Raw genomic sequence first — 13,067 nt, 5'->3', positions numbered from 1 at the left:
GGGAGTGAAAAAGTCCACTAAAAGCAGGATTGTTGGAAAGAGTAGTGTGAAGGAAAATGAAGAGATCTAGCGAAGAAGGAAATGGGTGGGGGGAGAGAAAAGGAGACGCTTAAAAGCTTGGAAGAAACTGCCACAGCCATCTGACATAATGGCTTAACCAACATCGTTGACTTGGGAATCCAATAAATTTGTCTGCCCCAGTAGCCAGTCACTGTTTCCCAGCCTAGCCTACCTCGCACGGTCTTTGTGGGCGGCTGATAATTTAATTTATGCTAATATTGTTCAATTATGGGTCAAGTTCCTTTCAACTTATGAAGTAATGATGCACTTTTATGCTCCACAAATCTAGAGTGATGGCTGCCCAGCTCTCCTCACGCCCCGTAGCAAAAAGCCCTGAATCACCATTGCATCTGGCGTCCCAAAAGACAGCTAAATAGCCTTTGGACGCCAGGTTTAACAGCCCAGCTCTTTATGGAGGCTTTAGGCGGCTATATAACCTTGTTATTTCTGTCTCTGGTCCTGATCTGGATTCTTTCCTGCTTCTGTTTGCTTTCCACCGCTCCTGATTTGATTATAGGGTGCTGATTAGATTGCTCTTCTTCTGCTGATGGGTTGGTGCTTTGGCTCCTTGTAGTGAGCCGCACCTGTTGAATTCCAGCCTGTCGGGAGGCTATTGAAAAACGATGGGGAAATAACAATGCTGGCGATGTGGATTGCTGCGCCTTGATTTTGTTTTCCTTGTGCCGGGGTGAGTGGGGATGTGCTTGTTCTGAAATAGAATTTGGGGTGCAGGGAGACGGAACAAATCGCTGCATGTGCATAACTGCACCCAAAGTCACTTGTTACAAATAACAGGATGAGTTGGGAAAGTGAGGGGCTGGTCTGCACATGCGTAGCTCCCTGTGTGCTTGGGGGGCGGCTTCTCCTTGATCTGGCATGCCACCCCTTTCTGTGCTACAAGAGTAGAAAGTATGGCTACCCCCCTAAGTGCTGATGGGGTCTCCACTCTCCAAATTCTGCTCTATGGATCCAGCCACTCGCTCCTGGCATTGGAGTCTTAATCTTGTTTGTGCTGCCCAGTTAATCCTCTGGCAGTTCCAAGCCCTGAATTGATGGTGCGGCGACCAGAGGGGATTAGGGCGCGGGGAAATTCAGGAGCCTAGTGAGCAAAGGTGAAGACTGTGATATCCGATCTGTCCAGGAGTTACGGCAACGGAGCAGGTTATTCTCAGCCAAGGCTCGGATGACCCAGAAAGGCGGGGGGAATGGAGGGACAAAGGCTCTGAAATGAACAGTAGCTTGTGAGCGACTCAGCAGTGGGGAGCAGTGGAAGTCCCCTTGGGGCATGGGCTTTCTGGGTAGCTGTAGGTAGACACTGGCTACAAAATGTGGGGACAATAAGCACACTGACACATAATAATAATAAATTTTATTTATACCCCACCCTCCCCAGCCAAGACCGGGCTCAGGGTGGCTAACACCAGGTATAAAAACAATGGATTAAAATACAACTTAAAAACAAGATTAAAATACAACATTAAAATGCAGCCTCATTTCAGTAGAAACTCAAATTAAAAACTTTTTGGGGACGAAAACGTCAAATCTTCACCAAGGCCAACTATCTAGACTGGTCCTACGTGGGCCAGAAAAAAGCCAGGGAAGTCCCCAAATAGGAGTTCCATCACAGAAGGAGAAAGGAATCAAGTTGATTCCAAGCCAAAGGCCAGGCGGAACAACTCTGTCTTACAGGCCCTGCGGAAAGAAATCGGATCCTGCAGAACCCTGGTCTCATGAGGCAGAGCGTTCCACCAGGCCGGAGCCAGTGTTGAAAAGGCCCTGCCTCTGGTTGAGGCTAATCTGGCTTCCTTAGGGCCTGGGACCTCTAGGGCGTTGCTCTTTATGGACCTTAAGGTCCTCCGTGGGGCATACCGGGAGAGGCGGTCCCATAGGACAGAGGGGAAACTGTGATCCCATTCCTTTGCTGCCTTATGGGAAATCTTTGGGAGAAGAAAAGGCTTAGGAGCAAACCCTGCACAAATCTGGAGGGGAGTCCCTAAGGCAGTTGGGTGGTGCCTTGCATTCCTCCTTCAGGCAACTCCTGGGGCCAAATGTCTTGTTCTGCTTTCCTTTGGACACATCAGTGGGGCCGAGAGGGGGGTCTTGTTGTCTTGGCAGCCCAGCCCAGGACCTCCAGATACTCTGCCCAGGCTTGAATCCCAGGGAGGTCACTTCCATGCTGCTAATGCAGTAGTTTGACTTCACCCTCAGAGGCGCACTCCATTGTGTCTCAAGACAGATGGGTGCTACCTGGAAGGATCTGGTTAACCAGCAATGAAACAGGATACTGGAATAAAAGGAGCTGCTCTGGTTTGACCCAGTAGAGCCTGGACATTCCTATGAGAGGCAGCGTGGTGTAGTGGTTAATGTTGGGCTAGGACCTGGGAGGCCAGGGTTCGAATTCCCACTCAGGCATGAAGCTCACTGGGTGACCTTGGGCCAGTCAGTGTCTCTCAGCCTAACCTACCTGACAGGTTGTCGTAGGGATTCATTGAGGAGAAGGGAGAACCACGTACATCATCTTGAACTCCTTGGAAGAAGAGGTGTCATTATATAGCTAATGAAATAAAATAAATGCATTTTGGGAAGCGTTATGGAGGTAGCGTCCTGGAGAGCTCTGTAGAAGGCTGGCGTTTTTGTCACCATCGTCGAGCTCGTGGTCACCGGCCAGGGAGGAGTTGGAATTTGCTTGCAGGCAAATCAGCCTTGCAAACGAGTCTCCAAAAACTGCAAGCCCAAACGCATGCATGAGTGTACACACACACACACACACACAATGTTTACAAGCTTTTTTTAAAAAAAAATAATATTTATTAAAGTTCCAACAATCACAGAAAGAAAAAGTAAACATATACCACGTTAAACAAAAAGAAAACAACACACCACAATATAAAAAAGAAGAGAAAGAGGGGGAAAAAACAGAGAAAAATAAAACCCATTAAACAAAAACAAAAACGCAAAAAAGAAAATGCCTCAGATCTCCTCATTGCTATTCTTTCATTAGCTTATTTCCTTGACCTCCTCACACCTCCCTTTTTTGTATTCTAGGTCGATTATCTATTTCAGCAAATCCTTTCCCTCTTTTAAAATTTTTGTCCTGTAAATTGTCTTAATATAATGTAATTTCACTTTTCCTCCTTTCACCAATTAACAGTCAGTTATTCCCAAATCCTTTATATCATTCCTGCTAAAATCATATAATATTATTCCAACATCCTTCTAACAGATATTAATTTTACAATGTTTCTGTAAATAGTCTTTAAATTTCCTCCAATCTTCCTCCACCGACTCTTCTCCCTGGTCTCGGATTCTGCCAGTCATTTCCGCCACACAATGTTTACAAGCTTTGCCATCGATACGCAAGAGCTAGTCAACGCTTCTGTGTGTATGTGTGGATTTTCAGCTTCTGCTGATTTTTGTTCTTTGGTCTCGATGCAGTTTTCGGGAGCACCCTGTTGCCCTTTAAGTTGGGAGAAGTTTTTGGAGGTCTGCAACTAGTGCATGGGGGGACCGACTCGTGGGACCCTCCAGATTAGCCTTTCTCAACCTGTAGGTCCCCAGATATTGTGGAACTACAACTCCCATCACCCCTAGCTAGCAAGGCCAGAGCTCAGGGATGATGGGAGTTGTAGTCTAACAACATCTGGGGACCCACAGCCGCTGCTCCAGATGCTTCCCTCAGCCACAGTCAACATGGCCAGTTGTTAGGGAGAATGATGAGTCCAGCAACATCTGGAGTACCACAGAAGGGCCATCCTTGAACCCCTAGCTGCCTTTGGGGTGTATGCAGGACACTGAAAATAGAAACTGCTGAGGGCGAAGGTTGGACTTGGGCTACAAGGGTTTGGGGAATGTGAAGAGGGTGGGTTAAGAGTACCCTGTTGATTGAGAGAGGCTATTTCCCTCTGGAACCCTGTTTTTCATGTTTGGTTTTCTCTTTTTCCGCACAGGAACATCTTCCCCTCCAACTTGGTGTCAGCTGCATTCCGATCGGTGAGTTGCTTAACTCCTCCCAACCTCTCCCTCCCATTGAACCCAAGGCAGGCAGTGCTGGATTGTGCACCAAACACATCACACAAAGCAACGCCACTGCATTTGTCTCCTTGTGATCCCAGAAGGGGCTTTCACAATCGATTGATTGGCTTTTTCTAACAAAGCTTGACCATTTGCATTGTGAGCACTTAAGAGGGGCCCGCTGGATGGGGCCAGTGGCCCATCTAGGCCCACATCCTGTTCTCACAGTGGCCAACCAGATTCCTTGAAACAGGATTCAAGCACCAGAGCACTCTTTCATCTGGTAGTTTCCTGCGACTGGTATACAGAAGCTGTGGAGGCAGAGCCCAGCCATGGCTAGTGGCCCTCCATGAATTTGCCAAATCCTCTTCTAGAGTCATCCCGCTTGGTGGCCCTCACTGACTCTGTGATGACCAAGCTAGATAGCTTAATTCGTCTAATCCTCTTCTAAAGCCACATAGAGAGCCCTTTCAGGAGTTGTGATTCTCCAGAAAAGGGAGTGGGAGGCTAAGAAAACCGGGGAGCAGGTGCTTCTTTCCAGAGTGGAGGAAGCTAGAACAGGCAACTGCTCAGTTGCCAGGATACGCAATCACTTTGGGACACAAAGCGTACCTTTGCTTCGGAAACCTGAAATAATTTCCATGGGGAGAAGTGCAATGTTCTGGCCAGATCTCAAAGAAACCCTTCCCAGCCAGCGTTCAGCATAATATGGCATTGCTACAGAGGTATAAAACTCCTTAACCAAACCTTCCCCAACCTGCGGACAGACCTAGCCAACGCGGCTGGTTGATGAAGGCGGCCCAATACTGCTTTCTGTTGCAAGCAGCCGTCCAGGAAATGTGGGGTCAATGTTTGGAAGAGGCACCTGGCTGGCTGTGGGGAACAGTATCCTTGACTGGATGGACCTTCTCATCTCATCCCGCTGGACTCTTCTTGCATTCTTACGATTTCCCTGTAAACACCTTGCCCTGACTGCTGCTGCTGCTGCTGCTGCTACTGCTGCTAATAATAATAATAATAATAATAATAATAATAATAATAATAAATAACAATAGCAATAATTTTGTTATTTATACCCCACCCATCTGACTGGGTTGCCCTAGCTGCTCTGGGTGGCTTCCAACAAATATAAAAACATTGTAAAACATCAAACATTTCCTGTACAAGAAGAAGAAGAAGAAGAGGAGGAGTTTGGATTTGATATCCTGCCTTTCACTCCCTTTAAGGAGTCTCAAAGCGGCTAACATTCTCCTTTCCCTTCCTCCCCCACAACAAACACTCTGTGAGGTGAGTGGGGCTGAGAGACTTCAAAGAAGTGTGACTGGCCCAAGGTCACCCAGCAGCTGCGTGTGGAGGAGAAGGGAATCGAACCCGGATTCCCCAGATTACGAGTCCACCGCTCTTAACCACTACACCACACTGGCTCTCCAGCCTCTCTCCAAGGCTGCCTTCAGATTTCTTCTAAAAGTTGTGTAGTCCTTTATCTCCCTGACGTCTGATAGGAGGGTGATTCTCAGGGAGGGTGCCACTACCGAGAAGGCCCTCTGCTTGGTTCCCTGTAACTTCACTTCTCACAGTGAGGGAACCACCATAAAGCCCTCAGAGTTGGACCTTTGTGTCCGGGTTGAACGATGGAGACGCTCCTTCAGGTATACTGGGCCTTTGAGGCTGTTTAGGGCTTTAAAGATCAGCACCAACACCTTGAATTGTGCTCAGAAACTTACTGGGAGCCAATGTAGATCCTTTAGGACTGGCATTGAATGGTCCCAGCAGCTGCTCCTGGTCACTAGTCTGGCAGCCGCGTTCCAGATTAGTTGTAGTTTCCGGGTCACCTTCAAAGGTAGCCCCACGTAGAGTGCAAGGCAGTAGCCTAAGCAGGAGCTAACCAGTGCATGGACCACTCTGGCGAGACAGTTTGCAGGCAGGAGGACATTGATTTTCAAATCTGGGTTTGCATTGAGTGCCTAATTCCCGAGACTGCAAATGCGTTTTGAGCAGAGAACATGAACCGGAAGAGAGAACATCAGGCGTGAGTCTGGAGAGACTCCGGTTCAGATCCCCTCCACCACAGATCTCACTGTGTGACCTTGGGCTAGTTGCCACCTCCTGGCTTAGCCTTCCTCCCAATGATGCTTTTAACAACACCAGTAGAGCCCCACAGCTGCATCGTCTAAAAGCCCATCTCTGGTCCAGCCCCCTGTTCTCAGTGGCCACGGAGATGCCTCTAGGAAGCCTGCAAGCAGGTTATGCGTTTCATTTTTTTTTATTTTAATAATATTTATTGAAATTTTAGAAATTACAAAAAGAAAAAAAAGATTAGACATAACAATATAACAAAATACAAAAACACAAACAAAAACACTACATAAAACATTGAATCAACAAAGTAAAACAAAAAGAATTAAAAACACTTCCAATATTTGTAATCCTAACTTTCATGCACTTGTCTCATTGACTTCCTCACGCCTCCCTTTTTGTATTCCACTTCAATTAATTTCAGCAAGTCCTTTCCATCTTCATCTATTTTCTGTCTTATAATTAATTTTAACATATTCTGTCTAACATTCTGCCAAAGCCATCTAGCTTCATTCCACCTTTTTTCTGAAGCTCCTTAACTTTACAGTATTTCTGTAAATAATCTTTAATTTTTTTCCAATCTTCTTCCACCGACTCTTCTCCCTGGTCTCGGATTCTGCCAGTCATTTCCGCCAGTTCCATATAGTCAAGCAGGTTATGTGTTTCAAGCTGCAATGGAGAATTGGTGTGTCTGGCAGGAGGTCTCTCGGGTCTCTCCCAGACTTGTAAATCAATATGCCTCTGGCTCCTCTGCTTGTTGCTTTGAAGACAGTGACCGAGAAGTTACGAGTTTCCGTATCTGCAGTGAGCAGTTGCTTGCTACTTACTCTCACATGCTACTGTCTTAGCAACGTGCTAATTAAACGTCTTCCTTTCCACCAGAGGCTTAAAAAAAAGAGGCCTTTTGTGTGTGGTTACAAAACGATACCCTCCATTAATGTTCCCCTGCTTTTTATTGACTGTTCTTTGTGATGCATTAATCCTCTTTAGGACGCAGGCAGGGTATGGGCAACGAAGCCAGCTTGGCTTAATTTTTAATAGCCTTGTTAAAGGAACAAAGGTGAATTCCCAGGTCAGATCGCAGGGGACAGATCCAGGCAGCACATGGCGGAAGGATAGCTTCTGCCTGCATCTCCCACACATTCAGCTTGGAACTCTTGGCACATCCCTGTAAGGTCTGCTTACCCACGGCTGAATGTCTAGGGGATGAATAATCTGAATTCTTAACAGATAAATCGATCGGTTAATCTTCCCACTTGTCGAAAAACTCCATACTGGTGCCTTTTTGAGATACAGTATTTTTTGCTCTATAAGACTCACTTTTTCTCTCCTAAAAAGTAAGGGGAAATGTGTGTGCGTCTTATGGAGCGAATGCAGGCTGTGCAGCTATCCCAGAAGCCAGAACAGCAAGAGGGATTGCTGCTTTCACTGCGCAGCGATCCCTCTTGCTGTTCTGGCTTCTGAGATTCAGAATATTTTTCATCTTGCCAGTTGGATTGGGATTGCGGTGGGATATATTGATAATCTGTTCTTCCCCAGCCGTAGGGGAGCAACCAGGGTTTGCACCTTCTGAAAGGGGAGGTGGATGAACTAACAACCTGCCATTTTCCTGTCTGTTTTGGAAGCATCCACAGAACCCCATGCAAGTACGAAGGGAATTTATTTTCAGCCACAGCTGATGTCGTCTTTCCCTCTTTGTGTTTCTCCCCAGTATGCAACCAGTTATAAACTGGTGATAGAGAAGAAGAACAGGACAGGAGTCAGTGAGAATATCACATTTGGTGAAAACGTAACAGTTGGTGAAACCATCATAGAGACGAAGGTAAGAGGAATGGGATGCACTTGGAACATATATATTTGGATGTGTTGCCTCAGAAAAGAAAACTGAAGCACGTTGGGCTCATTTTCAAGCCCCATCCTTGGCAAACAGCTCCCATAATCCTTTGGGGGGAAACCACGACAGTTTAAAGTGGTATCATAGCACTTTCAAAGTACAGTGGTGCCTCGCAAGACGAAATTAATTCGTTCCGCGAGTTGCTTCGTCTTGCGATTTTTTCGTCTTGCGGAGCGCGGATTCCCCGGGTATTAACGGCTTTAAGAAAAAGGAAGCAAACCCGTAAGACGTTTTCGTCTTGCGAAGCAAGCCCATAGGGAAATTTGTCTTGCGAAGCACCTCGAAAAACGGAAAACCCTTTCGTCTAGCGAGTTTTTCGTCTTGCGAGGCATTCGTCTTGCGGGGCACCACTGTATGGTATGAATGGGGCCTTGCTGTTCCACTATTTACCCGTGGCTCACGAAAGTTAGCGATGAACACTGGCTTGCTTTCGTTTCCGCTGTGCCTTTAGCAGGCGACACCCCTGCTTGTCTGAACTGCGCAAGAATTTCCCACACAGGCCGTTTTATGGGTCTCCTCTTTGCTATTGGCCATGGGACCAGCCACAAAGGCCTGTCCCCTCATTGCCACTGGGTCTCTCGGCTGCCACTGTGCCTCTTCTGGCTTGGTGACCACGTGTTGCCGGGTTCTCTGAGGAGTTTGAAGCCGGGAGTAGTATGGATGTCCTTTATCTTAGCTGTTTGAAGAAGGGGAGTCAGGGCTGCGTTGAGTAGGGGGGACCATTTGATTCTTTTAGCTGCGGATATGCCAAGATTTGCATTAGGGATATATTGCAGTTTTACGATAGAATTGTTGAGGAGCAGACCTGCAAAAGCCAGAGTTAAGGGTAAGTGGTCGCTTTCAAGGTTATAGCCCACTTGGAACTCTGTGACAAACTTGTATGCAAATCTTGAGATTAGGATATAATCTATGACACTACCGCCAAACTTTGTGAAGTGGGTGTATTCCCCAGGGCGATCTCCCTCTATATTGTCGTTTAATATCAGCAGGTCCCTCCGCTTTGTGGCCTGGGCTAAGCAAAGATCTTTAGAAAGATCTCTAAGATCTTTAGAAAGGCGGGCAGTGCCTGTATCGAAATAGATGTCAGAGTCCAGAAACTGGTTGTAGTGGGTGTATAAGCTGTAATCATTAGCACCCATGCGTGCATTGAAATCTCCACCAATAATGAGCGGAGCAGCAGGATGGATGGATTCGAGAGAGACTATATAGGACTCTAAACTTGCCCAAGTGGCCTTAATTGTAGATTTCTTCTGGCAAGGAGGTATATAGACGTTGACCAGCAATAAAGAGGCTCTCCCTCTTCCGGGAGAAGTATTCCCTTTCTGAAAAGCACTTGCTGGGCCTTGTTTTCCTGTGGCCCAGGGAGTTGTCGTGGAAGGATACAGAAGAGGCACTCCCTGTGGGTGAGGTGGCAGCTGGTGCTGTTACGCCTCAATCGGTGGTGCCACAGATCGAGAAAAGGGTGGCAGGAGCAGTTTGGGGGGGGGACAGTTGCTGCTCTCCCCCAGTTGTTGCTGACTCGGTGTCAGGGACTGGACTGAGGGGGAATGGTGGAGACCGGCCTCCCCCTCCTGCTGCACTTCCCAGAGAAGAGGGAGACAGTATAGATTTAGAACAGTGGTTTGCAGAAGGTCACAGATCAGAGGTTGCAGAGTGGAGAAGCTGGAAAATACTGGGAGAGGAGCAGGAGGAAGAAGCAGTAGGGGAAATTCAGCTAACAGACTCAGTGTCTTTGGAAAGCGTGCCAGACTGGTGGGCATTGAGGGTAGGAGAGCAGAAAGCTAAGAGGCAGAAAGCACAGATTAGCTGATGTAGGAATGGCGTATAATAGGAGAGACACGGAGGGGGTGGGATTTTACTCGGAGCAACGTCACTGTCCAAGAGGCGACATCTCTACATCTCTCTCTGTGAATGTTGAATAAAATACTTTGGTAAGAACGTCTTGTTTTCCCATTTCTGCAAACCTTCCCCCAACCGCTGCATCCTCAGGACAAACGGCAAATTATTTGCTTGCTTATAATCTCAAGGATATGGCTGTTGTGTGCAGACGTCTGCCTTGAGGGCAGGGAAACCCTCGACCGCTTTTCAAATCCCTGGCTGTTTTTGTGACGGAAGCCTTTCCTCCCTCTTGCCATCCCCTTAGATCCCCACAGGCACAGAGGTGGAAGGGATGAACATCCTGGGCCTGGTGGTCTTTGCCATCGTCTTTGGGATTGCTCTGCGGAAGCTTGGGCCGGAAGGCGAGAACCTGATCAAGTTCTTCAACTCCTTCAATGAAGCCACGATGGTGCTTGTCTCCTGGATCATGTGGTAAGGAGGCTACCCTATCCACGTTTCCCCAGGAGTCTCCTAGGGGAACAGCGCAGGTGGGGATAAAATGTTAACACAGAAGAGTTGGCTGCAAGGCCTCTGGGCTGGGTTTTGTGCATTCCTGTGAAGTTCCCTGCCAAACTGATGTAGCAAAAGCTGATTTCTGATACAGTGGTACCTCGGGTTAAGAACTTAATACGTTCTGGAGGTCTGTTCTTAATCTGATCGCCGCCACACAATTTCTGTTCTCATCCTGCAGCAAAGTTCTTAAACCGAGGTACTATTTCTGGGTTAGTGGAGTATGTAACCTGAAGTGTCCGTAACCCAAGGTACCACTGTACACATATGTGGTGCAATCACATCTTACGCGGAAGTTTGTTTCTAAGGGTTCCACGTATACAAGTGAAATCTTGTGAGTTAAACGCCTGTAAGATGCAATCGTACTGTACAGCCATACCTTGGAAGTCGAACGGAATCCGTTCCGGAAGTCCATTCGACTTCCAAAACATTCGAAAACCAAAGTGCGGCTTCTGATTGGCTGCAGGAAGCTCCTGCAGCCAATCGGAAGCTGCGGAAACCCCGCTGGATAATCAGCTTCTGAAAATAATTCGCAAACTGGAACAGCCACTTCCAGGTTTGCGACGTTTGGGAGCCGAAACGTTAGGGAACTAAGCAGTTTGAAAACCAAGGTACGACTGTGTATATATTATGCAGACTAAGGAAATTAGAAAGACGCACCAGTTATTCTGTATTTGCTAATGGCTATGGATGGGGAGGCGTTGAAGTACTGCCTCATGACTCCTAGAATTTCTCCAGCTTCTGAAATCTTGCCAGGTGTTGCTCGTGGCCATAAAGGCCACTTGGCAAGTGTTGTAGCTGAGTAGAGATTTTCTTATTTTTCTCTCCTGTGCTTGCTGTTCTGCATCACATTCACCCGGTGCTATACCAACTGCACTGGCTCCCGGTGGAGTACAGGATCAGGTTCAAGGTGCAGGTTTTAACCTTTAAAGCCCTATGCGGCCTAGGACCTTCGTACCTACGGGACCGCCTCTCCTGGTATATCCCACGGAGGACCTTACGGTCTTCAAACAAAAACATCTTGGAGGTCCCAGGCCACAGAGAGGTTAGGCTGGCCTCACCCAGAGCCAGGGCTTTTTCGGCCGTGGCCCCGATCTGGTGGAACTCACTGTCACAAGAGACTAGGGCCCTGTGGGACTTGACATCTTTCCGCAGGGCCTCCAAGAAGAGCTGTTCCACCAGGCCTTTGGCCAAGGCACGGCCTGACCCTCTCGTTCGGTAATCCTCACAGAACTCTAGCCCAATGGTTGCCATTAATTTTATTTGAACTGATTTTAGAATGAACTGATTTTAGAATGTTGTATTATTTTACTGTTGTTAGCCACTCTGAGCCCGGCTTCGGCTGGGGAGGGCGGGATATAAATAAAATTTGTTGTTGTTGCTGTTGTTGTTATTACAGTGGTGCCTCGCAAGACGAAATTAATCCGTTCCGTGAGGCTCTTTGTATAGCGGTTTTTTCGTCTTGCGAAGCAAGCCCATTGACAGCTTAGCGGATTAGCGCTATTAGCGGTTTAGCGGCTTTTAGCGATCAGCTGTTAAGCGGCTTATCAGCGGATCAGCTGATAAGCAGCTTAGCAGCTTAGGAAAAGGGGAAAAAAGGGGGGGGGAACCCGCAGGAACTCGCAAGACATTTTCGTCTTGCGAAGCAAGCCCATAGGGAAATTCGTTTTGCGAAGCGCCTCCAAAACAGAAAACCCTTTCGTCTAGCGGGTTTTCCGTCTTGCGAGGCGTTCGTCTTGCAGGGCACCACTGTAATAATATTTTTTATTATTATTATTATTATTATTATTATTATTATTATTATTATTATTATTAGGTCTCGGTGGTGTTCTTGCTGATCCTCCTCTCCCTCTCCTTCCAGGTATGCCCCCCTGGGTATCATGTTCCTGGTAGCTGGCAAGATTGTGGAAATGGAGGACGTGGTTGTCCTTTTCACCAGCCTGGGCAAGTACATCTGCTGCTGCCTGGTGGGCCATGCCATCCACGGCCTCATCGTCCTGCCGGTCATCTACTTCATCTTCACCCGCAAGAATCCTTACCGGTTCCTTTGGGGAATCTTCACTGCCCTGGCCACCGCCTTCGGCACTTCCTCCAGGTATTTATGATCTGGTTGCAGCTCCAGAAAGCAAGGAGAACGGGGTGGGGTTTTAAAAGGACCCCTGTTGCATAGCCAGAGGGGGGGAATTTGCTCGGAGTGAATGGTACTCGAATGCCAGGCAGGGAGGTTGGCTGAATCTCTGCTTCCTTCCCCCCTCCCCCCCCCTTAAATCCTTTATTGGAATTCATAGATATCATACAGTGTCTTAAATCCACACATACAAAGAAAAAAAATAATCTTACATAAATTTACAGTTAAATATTAAATTACTCTTTCCATTTTCTAACTAAGCTAAGATATTATTATTCTTATTGTTATTTCTGTTGGGAGCCACACAGAGTGGCTGTGGAAACCTAGGCAGATGGGTGGGGTATAAATAATATATTATTATTATTATTATTATTATTATTATTATTATTATTATTAGGTTTGCTTACTAAAATACCTACTTACTTTCCCGTTCCCTTGCAAAGTCGACCCTCGAGGAGCCATAAAAAATTGACAATCACTAAAACAATGTCAGGAAACAGTTTCAGCAAT

General features: G+C 47.1%; 1 protein-coding gene across 1 annotated transcript in view; it reads left to right on the top strand.

Moving 5' to 3' along the window:
• Positions 1-13,067, top strand: part of SLC1A5 (solute carrier family 1 member 5) — a 38,174-nt gene that overhangs the window by 14,441 nt on the left and 10,666 nt on the right. The window contains exons 2-5 of the mRNA XM_079985547.1: positions 4,008-4,050; positions 7,859-7,969; positions 10,185-10,351; positions 12,291-12,524. Coding sequence (XP_079841673.1) covers positions 4,008-4,050; positions 7,859-7,969; positions 10,185-10,351; positions 12,291-12,524 — 555 coding nt within the window. The remainder of the gene's footprint in view (positions 1-4,007; positions 4,051-7,858; positions 7,970-10,184; positions 10,352-12,290; positions 12,525-13,067) is intronic.

Source organism: Podarcis cretensis, assembly GCF_951804945.1.
Source record: "Podarcis cretensis genome assembly, chromosome: 8".
In the NCBI taxonomy this organism is placed as follows: Eukaryota; Metazoa; Chordata; class Lepidosauria; order Squamata; family Lacertidae; genus Podarcis; species Podarcis cretensis.
The sequence above is the reverse complement of the archived record's forward strand: the minus strand, read 5'-3'. Positions and strand labels throughout refer to the sequence as shown.